The sequence below is a fragment of the Mastomys coucha genome, unplaced genomic scaffold, assembly GCF_008632895.1.
Source record: "Mastomys coucha isolate ucsf_1 unplaced genomic scaffold, UCSF_Mcou_1 pScaffold3, whole genome shotgun sequence".
Taxonomy (NCBI): domain Eukaryota; kingdom Metazoa; phylum Chordata; class Mammalia; order Rodentia; family Muridae; genus Mastomys; species Mastomys coucha.
Window position 1 is genome coordinate 34,113,271 of NW_022196909.1, and position 11,953 is coordinate 34,125,223.

An 11,953-nucleotide genomic window follows, 5' to 3' on the forward strand; every position below is an offset into this window, starting at 1 on the left:
ATCCGCCTGCCTCTGCCTCCCAAGTGCTGGGATTAAAGGCGTGCGCCACCACCGCCCGGCTGCCTTTTGTTTTTTAAGCAACGTCAGTGTAGTGGAGTTAGAAGATGGAGTTTATCTCCATTGCTGGCTCATCTCCCACACTGACCTTGAATGGTTTTAAAAAAAAAAAAAAAGGAAAACACGGCCTTGCTATTATCGTAGGACTCAAAGAAGGGCCTTGAGCAGATGTGTTAAAAAAGTTCCCAAGCTGATTCCCAAGAGACGGCCCTGGGTTTCCCGGGACCCCAGAGGCCTTTAGAGAGCATAATGTTATTTAATTATTTTCTCCTCAAAACAGTTCATTAAACTTAAAAATACTGTATATGGAGGAGACAGTTCTGCTGACTTAGATGACTCTTATCCTGGAGATTCCTGCTGAGCAGCCCTACTGGAAGGTCTAGTCTGGCCCTGACAACCCCATCCCCCAATGCTGAAGCCATTCTCCAGGGCAGCAAAGAAGTTCATCTGATATGTAAATCAGCCGGAGAGTCTCGCCTAGCCCTCTTCTGCAGAGTGGAAGCCGAGCTGTCTGCAGTCACAACTGTGCAACTTCCAGCGTTTCCTGTCACTAGAAAGTCCCCAGTTGTCCTTCAGGGCAGACTCCTCAAACACCAGACTCTATGCTCTGCTAGTGTTTTTGCTGGCTGTCGGCCTAAACCATTTCCTGTGGGTTATTTGTTTCTCACCAGAAGTTACCTGTGCACAGAGTTGACGGTCTCAAAGTCCGCCTCTACAATAGCTGCTCCCAGAGAGGAAGTAATGATGAGACATCACACCCAATAGCGGTTGCTCCAAATTAGTGAAGGAACCCGTAATGGAATGGCTTCCATGAACCCCACACTCCCTAAGATCTGAAGTTCTTCATGGTTGAGGAGTCTTGTGGCCTCCTCTGAACCCCTGTGTGACCATACACCGAGTTGCACCTTTTGGAAGCAAACAGGCCCATCCTGGAGTTTCCTCTCAATATGGAGTCATGGAGCCTAGTAGACTCTAAGGCCATGGGGTCAGGGTTGCTTGGGAGCCTGTTTTATAGGGAGAGATCCGGCACCACAGAAAGCATCATATCCAGCGCTTAGGGTAGGCAAGGTCACTCCCCTCGGAAGAAGAATGATTTGAAGTATATACCTGAGGAGCTGAGGTCACATGGTTGTTGTTTTATCTATGGCTGATGGGGGGGGGCAGGTTTCGGGGGGGGGGGAGAATACCAAATAGGGGAACCTTGGACTGGATGGTGTTGCAGGATATTTGATCACACTGTGAACCACAAGATTATGTTGTTTACTAGAGCAAAACAAAACAAAACTGTTTCTAGTTGTGATGTGGCTCAGCCTTGGCACAATCCTTTTAATCCCTCTGGTGGGAATTCAGACACACCCTTAGCACACACCTTTAATCCCAAACAATGAAGGTAAAGTTTGTAGAAGGGAGCACCTGTGTTTGAACGTGATGTGATGTCCAGGTGGCAGGCAAAGTGACGAATCAGAGAAAGGTTTGAAAGAAGGGATATGCCCAACTCTCACGGGAACACAGGGGAAAAAAGAGGGGCTACTTAAGAGAGAGCCGTGCAAAGAAAAGGACGGCAGATTTACCAGCACAATTGTACAGAGACAGGTTGCAGAGAGAACAAGCTAGTCGCAAAAGTGAAGATAGAAGAAGGCAGAGAATGAGGAGGAGTCAAAAGACTTAGAACAGATGGCTCGTGTTAACTTGAGACCAAGCAGAACAATTCAGCGAGAAGCCAAGAGAAGCCAGATTAAATCAGTCAGCTTGGAGAGGAGCTTCAGCCAGAACAGCTGAGTTGGCCAGGCAGCCAGGGTGAGCGTATTCAGCAGCAAGTCTTCATCTATCAGAGGCCAAAAACCATTCTAGGCCTAGATAAGATTGTACAGAGTCTAGAAGCTTCCAGGACTAGGCCTAGGTCAGCAGAGACAGCCTCAGAGACCATTACATTATTCGCCATTACATCTGGCAAATAAGAGTTAACTTTGACAAGAGGGCACACTAAGGAACGGCTTACGGAAGCAGCCCTATTTGCACACTAGCCACCCAGCTAACCTCTAGAGATGTAAGTTACTGAGTAAATGAGGTGGGCGTTTGGGAGGTGTAAGCTTCAACTAGGAAGAAATAAAAACTCTAAGCATCTGTGGGTCGGGGAACGAAGCAAAGCGGTCCATGGGAAAGAAGAGTAGTTGGGAAATCTTGCAGAGGTGATGTCTGATGACACTCATAAGGAATAAATAGAACTTGACAGACAAGCAAGATGTGAGGGAAAGGGTACAAGAAGGGATGAGGCCTGGAAAGTGCCCAGTTTTGTTTTGCTTTGTTTTGGTTTTTTTAGGGGGGCGGAGTGCAGTCTGGTCCCGAAGAGTACATAGAACACAGGGAAGCCACTGGGAAGCTAAAGCATGCAGTGTTAATGTCTGCTCATGCTGTAACAAACTACCGAACAATAGGTGACAGGAAACAACACACGGTAACCCATCAAGGCCCGAAGTGGGTGTCTTTCGGTTTAAAGCACTGTCAGGCTCCATCCTTCTAAAGGCTAGTGAAGAGCACATCTCCTAATCCTTTCTGGTTTCCAGAGCTTACCTGCGCTCCTGGGTGTCCCGCCCTTTTCCTTTCTCCTCAGAGCCAGCAGAAAAGCAACTTTATAGTTCCCTCTGTCCAGGTATCTCCTGCTTGCTTCTTCCATATTTAAAGCATACTTGAAGCCTCACGACTTTAATCCCAGCCCTTGGGAGGCAGAGGCAGGCACATCTCTTGAGTTTGAGGCCAGCCTGGTCTCCAGAGTGAGTTCCAGGACAGTCAGTGCTTCGCAGAGATGTGCAGGGTATGCAGGGCTATGCAGAAGTGTGTTGAACGTTAGCACACAGCTGAACTCCAGAGACGTGTCTCAAAATAACAAAACAAAAGCACACAGAGATCACCTCGGGTTCAAAAAACGAGCCACTTTAGTTCCTTCTGCAGCTCTAAGTGTTCCACACGGTGCAACAAAGTACATTCAGAGAGACTAAGACATGGATGCCCGGTGCTGTTACTCCCCATAAGATGTAGGCCATGCAGGAAGCAGAGGGTAGTTGCATCGAGAAACGTTGTCACGGCTCACCAACGCTGTGTGGAAAAAAATCCAGCATCCAAGAAAGGCCCCAAATTGCCAATTTATCCAATTTATATTTGTTTTCATCCTGACAGGTTTTAGAATCACCCTCTGAGCGTGGCTCTTTATAGATTAAGTGAAAAGACCTACCTGAAAGTGAAGGCAACCCCCATTCTATGGACTGAAGTCTGTGTATAGAAAACATAAAGTGAGCCGAGGACCAGCCTACCTCTCCCTCCCTCCCTCTCTCCCTCCGTCTGTCCCTCCCTTCCTCTCCCTTCATCCCTCCCTCCCTCTCTCTCTCTTCCTCCCTCCCTGCCTCCCTCCCTTTCTCTCTCTCTCTCCCCCTCCTCCTCTCTCCCTCTCACCCCTCTCGCCCCTCTCTTTCCTTAACTGTTGATACAATGAGGACCAGCGTTCATCTCTTTCCCCCTCCCCCTCCCCAACTGCTGATACAATGTGTCCAGCTGCCTCCTGCCATCCTGCCTTCTCCACCATGACTATCTTCTTAAACTGCGATTCAAAATAAGCCCTCCCTTCCTTCCTCCTTCCCTTCCTTCCTTCCTTCCTCCCTCCCTTCCTTTCTTCCTCCCTCCCTCCCTCCTTCCCTTCCTTCCTTCCTTCCTTGTTGTTGTTGCTGTTTTGGTTTTCTATTTGTTCGTTTGTTGTTTTGTATGTTTTTGGTCAGGCATTCTGTCACAGCAGTGGTTTTAGTGAAGGCATCAGAGTTCTGGCGGTTTTCATAGCAAGTGGGTTCCTGGTAACTGCTGCTGGATAACAAATCACATACACACACACACAAAGCCTGCTGTCTTTACGACTATCAGGGCCTGTTCTTCATCCAGATTCCATCACTCCCAGCACATGCGCACATGCCCTGTTGGCCACACCTGGCTCATTCACACAAACTCCTTCAACCTGAGAGGGTCAGCAAAACTGGAAGATCTGTATAATCTTGGGGACAGTCGCCGCGGGACTATTTTGATGGTTCTTAAGCTCAGCTAGGCTGGGCCAGCAGCCTTAGCTGAAGTCCTCAGGGCATGTCCCAGTAGCATGAAGGACCTACAGGACCCTAGCACCTGAACTCACTCCACGACGAGGCTAGCCCACGTTCAAGAGGAAGGGAAACGGATTGCCCCCGCTGCCAGGGATGCTGTCTCACACTGCCTCACATCACGAAGTGCTGACTTTAAAAGATAGGAATGTCCCACTGACGGTTGCAGTCTGGCATTTGAGATTGGAGGGGGTAAGGAGTCCCTGATGACAGCGGTACCCAGAGCCAAAGGGACGCACAGTTTGAGCGCACTAAGGACACAGATCCTGAACCAAGGGTGCTACAAGGCTGGAGTATAGGACATCTGATAGAGCAGAGACAAGTGTGGCAAGCAGAGAGGAACAGCCTGTGGTGTGGATCGCGATGGTAACGGTTGGGAAGGTCTGGGATGATCACACTCACGACATGGCTCTGGGGATGATGACGACCATGACCACAGCGTGGAAGTCCACTTCACGAACAAGAGGCACTCAGCACCCACAGCCACCTCCTCTAGTTCTTCGATTGCCAGCCACCACATCAGCCCATTTACTTGCTAGCCTTTAGAGTAAACTCACCGTATCTAACATCCAGAGTGGGTGGGTAGATGCTTCCAGGCGTGTCAGCCTTCAGGCCTTCCAAGTCTGTTCAAGGAGGAAACGCAGTAACGGGGGGGGGGGGGGGGGGGGGGGGGGGGGGGGGGGGGTGTCACCAGGGTTTACATCGACCCTTTCCTGTCCCCTCAGATGGTTCTCTAAAGGCAAAAGAGTGCTCATACAGATGAGCAAGATTTACCATGGGGAAGTGGTCCTAAGAACTTACTCAACCAAGAACGTGTAGATATAAATAAATAAACCAAAACCCATTACAAGTAGAGAGGCGTAAAAACTGCTTGTTTGTGCGCTTGCTTCCAGGAATGGGTATTTATGTGTGTGACTTGTGAGCCTCTGATTTGCTGGGGTACCGGGGTGGCATGTCTGCCTCTCTGGCTGTAGTTTTGAATTCTTACAATACTTTCTGGCTTGTCATAGACATAGGAAAGCTGTTTACTCTGGATGAAGTATTCAGGGCGTTGGGGAGTTCAGCGGTGCTTACTGCAAACCCCACCCTGCTAGTCATTCTCCCTTATCCATCATCCCGCTCCTGGTCATGGAAATCAGGATGCCTTGATCCTAAACAGGTCGCTGGGATGAGAACCCCAGCAATGGCTGTTGCCTTTACCTCCGACCCCCCCCCCCCGTTTTTTGTTTCTTTTAGGATTACATAGCTAGGTCCTAAAATTAAGGACCATCTTGGCGGTAAGAGCCTGAATATGAAACATTAAGGGTTTCTGAACACTTTCCAAGACAGATGTAAAAACCAGCAGGGTTCTTTATTTCACCAACATATTAGTGACCCCCACATACTGGGGATCTCCTCTCCAGAGTCAGCTATCAGAATGAGTTTGCTAGCTGACAAGAAAACCAATTCTATATTTTTTTAGTTTCCTATGTTGTCCCTAAATTCAAACATTCTCTCCAAATTATCTTTAAGACAATCAAATCCCCCAGCAAAGACAGATAATTTTTTTTCTACCTCTTAGGACATTCAAGGCAATGTACCTTGGTTTCAAAGTTACAGGGGTTCCGAAAGAAGCCAGTTTACAGTTTTTACCCTGACGCCCGTGGCAACTTCAAACAAACACTTCTGTTCTGGTCCCTTTCAGATTCAGGTCAGCTAGTCTGCATCTTGAGTTTACATCTCTCAAAATCTCCAGTGAGTTATCCTTGAGTTAGTGCTTATAAAAATTCTCCCTTTGGAGAGATCTCTGTCAAGATTAAGTGTCTGGGTTTACCTCTGAGGTTGATGTTGGCTTTCTACAGGACTCCGACTTTAATGTTGTCTGAAAGAACCCATCTTCCTCATCCCAGAATTCCCCGGCCACACTCAGGACTTAACACATCAAATCTACTCAGCTCTCTCGCTGAGTGTAGGAGATGGATTTTGCCACAATTCCCTCTGAACAGATGGAAACTAATGAAGCCCAGGGAGTAAACCCCACCCGGTCATTCGAGGGACAGGAAAATGGGTAGCTGGATTTCAAACTCACTCCTTCTCAGGCACCAAGGTTCCACCATCACCACGTTGGTGATTGAATCACATGAGTCTTGATTATGTGTCTATCCCCACCATGGGCCACATGTAGCAGTTTTATCTTTGGTCGCTAAACACAGGTGATAATCCCTAGGGGGTCCTGAAGAATCATCCATCCAATGCCAAAAGCAAGCTTCTGCCACATTTTCTCTATTAGACACAGGAAGGAAAAAAATGCCATTGAATGTTAAGACAGAATCTTAGGGGACCGCCACACCCAGCTGATCATCAGGAGTGGACTGGTATTTTTGTCTTCAAGAAGTTTGGAGCCAGGCGGTGGTGGCGCACGCCTTTAATCCCAGCACTTGAGAGGCAGAGGCAGGCGGATTTCTGAGTTCGAGGCCAGCCTGGTCTACAGAGTGAGTTCCAGGACAGCCAGGGCTACATAGAGAAACCCTGTCTTGAAAGACCAAAAAAAAAATAAAAAGAAGTTTGGGTTTTTTTGTTGTTGTTGTTGTTATATTGTTGCTTTTTGGTTTTTTTTTTTTGTTCTTGTTTTTGTTTTTTAAATATAGGCAAGTGGGGAACAGCTGTCTGTTTTCAGCCTCCTGGTGCTAGGCAAACCACAAGTCAAATCTTGACCCAAACCACACACACACCTCCCCCCTCAAAACCTTCCTGAAAAGCGATTTCCTCCTGCCTCAGCTTTCACAGCTGCCTGGGACAACACCACTGTCACAGACAAACCTTTCAGAAGGGCTTCACCTTCAGGCAAGACCCAACTTCAAGAAGATAGCCTGCCTGTGCGTTGGTGGGCACCCTCTGTCTCTTGACTTTGTCATCTAAAGGACGACTTTCTGCAAGTCAGTTGAGTTCAGCTCTACTGAGTGGCAGTTAGGCTTAAGGCTCTTTCCTCTGAACAGTCTTTTGTTTTGGATTTGGATTTGGATTTTCTGTTTTCAGGGAGTCTTTGGGGGGGTTGTTTTTTCCATTTTGGAGGGTTTTGGGGGGTGTTGTTTGCTTTTGCTTTTTTTTTTTTTTTTTTTTTTTTTTTTTTTTTTTTTTTTTTTTTTTTGGTTTTTTTTTTTTTGGTTGTTTCTTTGTTTTTAGCCACAGCTGGTAAGATAATTACGAGCTCTGAAAATGAAAATGACCATGTGACCAATTTGCTCAGGTTAGACTTCCTCAAATGGCCAGTTAGGACTCCCAGAAAGCTGACAGCCTCCTGCCCACGGTAAGACCATTGCTCTCCTCTGGGTGGAGAGCCCAGCTCCACAAAACGTAGCTGTGACAGCAGCGTCTCTTCTGGTCCCTTCTTCTTTCTCGTGAGACCATGCTCTTCTGGTTTGTTCCTGTGTTTTGTTTTGTTTTGTTTTGTTTTGTTGAGACCTCATATTGGTATGCCGCCCAGGCTAGCCTTGACCTTACACTCCTCCTCCCTTAACTGGACAAAAGCCAGAGTTATAAGCTACCACATGGGTCTGCAACTGTCTCTTCACACACTCACACGCACGTGCACACACATGTATGCACACACGCACATGTGTGCACACACACAGAGACATACACATGCACACTCATGCACTTCCATGCACATATACACACAGACACACATGCACACACACGTGTGCACATGCATGAACATGCATACACTCACACAGGCACATGCCATGCATACACACTGGTATTTCAGGAAATTCTCAAGAGCTTTGTCTTCCTGGTAGTTGTCTGCCCTACACCCTATGCTCCAGATTCCTTGATAGAAACCCTGAAGGGGAAAGGAATGAGGGTTTTTTGTTTGTTTGTTTGTTTGTTTTGGGAGAGCTAGCTCTGGTGAGCTCCCTTAAGAATACTTTGTTGTGTCAATGACGGTCACCATAAACAGTGAGTGAAGAGACTCCAGTTAATTTCATTAGCACATCATAATCCAACCCAGAGCTTCGCGTCAGGCAGTTCTTCGGCTTTTGCTTTGATTTCCCTCTTCGTCACCGTAGCCTTTATGAACTTGCATGTGGCTTCCCAATGCCAGCCATTTGGGTAGTTTAAAGATTGTGGCCGGAGGAATGATGGTATTTCTTGGGCAGCCAAGGCCAGGGGTCAAAGCCGAACCTTACAGGTGACCAGGATCACTGGCTGGCCAGCCCGGGTGGCTAGGGAGCTTGTGGCTGCGTGCCAGCAGTTCCTGGACGGGTCTGCAGTAGGCAGGTTATGTTTAGAGAAAAGCAAGGAGAAAATAACACGTTCACCGGAATAAACTGTTCGGGGTCAAAATAACAGTGTGGTGTTTTTGTTCTAGCGTGAGATATAAAAAGAAAGCTTGAGTTTCCCTTCCAAACTTCTGGTCCGTGCCCGGGCACCTCCAAGGACGCGCGGCTGGACAGAGGCAAACCGTTGTGCGTTGCTGTGATACACCTCGGCCACTCTTAACACCGCATCCATTCTCCTCTTACAGAGCTTTGTAAATGGACTCTGACATGGACTACGAACGACCCAACGTTGAGACCATCAAGTGCGTGGTCGTGGGCGACAACGCCGTGGGGAAGACTCGCCTCATCTGTGCCCGGGCCTGCAACACCACCCTGACCCAGTACCAGCTGCTGGCCACCCATGTACCCACCGTGTGGGCCATTGACCAGTATCGTGTCTGCCAGGAGGTAAAGGAACAGGTTTCTCCTCGGCTATACAGCCAGTCCTGGGCCAGCCTGAGCTACTTGAGACCCTGCCTCCTCAAGCTGAACCAAATACTAATTTGCCTGTGATGGTGGCCCAGACCTCCAAGCCCAGGGCTCAAGGAACTGAATGAGGCAGGAGGATGGGGAATTTTAAGGCTAGCTTGAGCTAAAGAAAAAAAAAGAAAGGAAGGAAAAACAAAAGGAAGGAAAAAAAATTGTAAAAGAATACTTTAGCCATCACTGTTGTATGCTCTTTATTAGTCTGATGAAAATAAATAAGGTGGCTATATTGCATATGTAGAGCAGAAGTGACCTGCTTGGTGTGGGGGAGGGGGAGGGGGAAAAGCAAAACAAAGGACAAACTTGAGGGCGAGGCTGAGGTACAACCAAGGAAGTTTTGAGTCCTATGGAGATGGTAAATTAGGAGCTGTCCTGTGTCTCCCCGCCCCCTCCCCCCACCCGCCCCAAGATGGTGGAAAGGCCTGAAGGAATGCTCCTGCAGAACACTTGAGCACATCCTTCCCTCCTTCCCTCCTTCCCTCCTTCCCTCCTTCCCTCCCTCCCTCCTTCCCTCCCTCCCTCCCTCCCTCCCTCCCACTCCCTGCTCTCACGCTCTTCCTTTCTACTTCCTACAGGTCTTGGAGCGGTCCAGGGATGTCGTTGATGAAGTGAGCATCTCCCTCAGGCTTTGGGACACATTTGGAGATCACCACAAAGACAGACGGTTCGCATACGGCAGGTAAAAACAAGGCGGGCGGGGGGTGGGGGTGGGGGTACACGGGTGGTTACGCCGGGGTTTCTTTTCCGTATCCAGAGAGGATTAGGAAATCAACAGCAGCCAGATCGGGCAGCCTTGCAACGTGCCGGGCTCTGGACTGTGTCTAGGAACAAAGGGACCGTGTCGTTTCCTGGTGAGGAGGACAAGGGCCGCCCCTCTTCACTCGGAAAGTCCAGTTTTGAAACCCCAAGCTAGCCAAGCAGGGAAGTTTGTGAGACAAGCATCCGTCTGGTTGTCCAGTACAGAGTTGCGTTACCGTTTGCCTCGGTCCGTGGCGATGGCTTTCTTTTAGAACACGTTACCTGAAAAAAAACAAAAACAAAACAACAACAAAAAAAGTTTCTTATTTCAATTTGAAGAGAAACATTGATGTCTATTTTTTTTTCCCAATCAAAGAGAAAAGAGAAAGCCCAGGTAAAGGGACGATAAGCCCAGAAGGAAATTGACATGGGTAGGAACAAAGTCAGAATGGTTTCCTCCTGACAGTCAGCACCATCTTCTAGTTGCCATTGCAGAGCCATCTGTTCCCATGGAGGGCGATTCCCAGTCCTCCTCCTCTGTTGTAAGTTGACCGGCACCATCTCTGTTAGACTGGGGTAGCATTGTTCGGTTGTCCTCCCCTAACATCCAAGGCCACCACGTGACCGCAGAGAGCCAGGTCACACACTTCCTCCTAGCAAGAAAGATAAACATTCTGGAAGCTTCCCCCACTCTCCAGCCCTGGAAGGTCCCTGACAAGCCACTCCCACAAGCGTGAGCTTCGCTCTTCCTCTGGCCACACGAGGCAGGTCACCTTTGTTTGGAACGGGCAGCGTAGCCTCCCTTCTTCATGTGTAGTCTGAGCGAGCGGCAAACAGCAGTTGGTGGCCTAAGGGGTCTTTCGATTTCTTTTGTTTCCTTTCTAAATCGGATTAATTAATTAATTAATTAACTAATTAATTGGTTTTGCTGTGTGTATGCATACAACAGGGAAAACGTGAGGCTGTCTGGAGACAATTTGCTAGGTTTGAATGTCTCTCCTTACTCTGGGGGGTGGGGTGGGGCCGCAAACATCACTCTCTGGTCATGGGACTAGGCCTCAAGTGCCTTTTAGCAACACAGCCATTTTCTGTGTTCTTTCTTTCCTGAGACAGAGTCGTACCCTATAGGCCACGTTGGCCTTGAAAGCTCCATCCCCCTGCCTCAACCTCCTGAGACCTGGGGCTCCAGGCTTGCTAACTTTATCGGTGGTGTGTCTAAAATAATGGGTTAGAAGGTTGGAAGCGTCTGCCTTGCTCATATGACTGGGAGGGAGGGGCCGAGAATCTGCTATTTAGACCAGTTTGTTCAAGGAGACTCAAAACAGAAGGGTGCGGAAGCAAACATAATTTCTCACTCTGTTTGTTCTTTGATAAGTTCATACGTGTACTTATGAGGGTGCTCTAACTACCCTCAACCCCACAGGCTCTGTCAACCTCCCTCCTTAAAATTCTCTTTCCCAGCACATGGCTTGTTGGGTTGTTTTGGGACCCACTGAGTTTAGCCAGGGCTATCTTAACTTACCCCACATAGGTCAGCACATGGGTAGCGAGGCCCCTCCCCCACACTCCATGTCTGACTCCAGTGCAGGCCCGACTCCATGTTACATGTGCAGGTACATGCATGTCACCACATGCCATGCCGGAGGTCTGGGTAGTCAGTTCTCTCTTCCTACACCATGTGGATCCTGGAAGATTGAGCTCAGGCATCAGGCTTAGAGGCAAGTAGGGTTCTTTCTGGCTGAATTGCCTCTGTAGCCCAGCCCTCTCTTATATGTCTGGCCTCTCTTCAGAAATGATCCATGAGCATTTGGACCAGCCACGAAATCAGTGTCTTTTTTGGGGGGGGTGGGAGGTTCGGGGAGTGGGGCAAAAACCATCCCATGACACTTTGCCTCAGTGCTTCAAGTATAGCCTTCCCTCTCTACATTCACCGTCAAAAATCATGATTTTAACGCCCCAACCCCCGCCCCCAGCAGAATGTCTCAGTCTATAGTAGCAAGGTAGACACCTTTCCTTGAACGTCCTAGGGCTTCTGATGTTGTTTGGGTTTGGTTCGGTTTGGGTTTGGTTCGGTTTGAGTTTGGAGTGTTTTGTTTTATTTTATTTTGTTTTGTTTTGTTTGTCCTTTTCCCACTAACATTTAATGTAATGTTATCTCAAGGGTTTTCGTTTCTGGTTTGGTTTGGTTTGGGGGTGGTTTCTTTTTTTGGTTTTGTTTTGTCTTGCTTTGTTTTGCTTTTT

At 48.3% G+C, this 11,953-nt stretch overlaps 1 protein-coding gene across 5 annotated transcripts in view; it reads left to right on the forward strand.

Annotated features, from left to right (window-relative positions):
- The window catches only part of Rhobtb1 (Rho related BTB domain containing 1), an 82,720-nt gene that overhangs the window by 26,971 nt on the left and 43,796 nt on the right, over positions 1-11,953 (forward strand). For 4 of the 5 annotated variants that reach the window (XM_031346517.1, XM_031346516.1, XM_031346514.1 and 1 more), the window contains 2 exons: positions 8,695-8,896; positions 9,550-9,653. In XM_031346517.1, coding sequence (XP_031202377.1) covers positions 8,705-8,896; positions 9,550-9,653 — 296 coding nt within the window. In that variant the 5' untranslated portion in view covers positions 8,695-8,704. Of the gene's footprint in view, positions 1-6,985; positions 7,106-8,694; positions 8,897-9,549; positions 9,654-11,953 lie in introns of those variants that run through there. The other variant, XM_031346519.1, reaches the window with a different exon arrangement.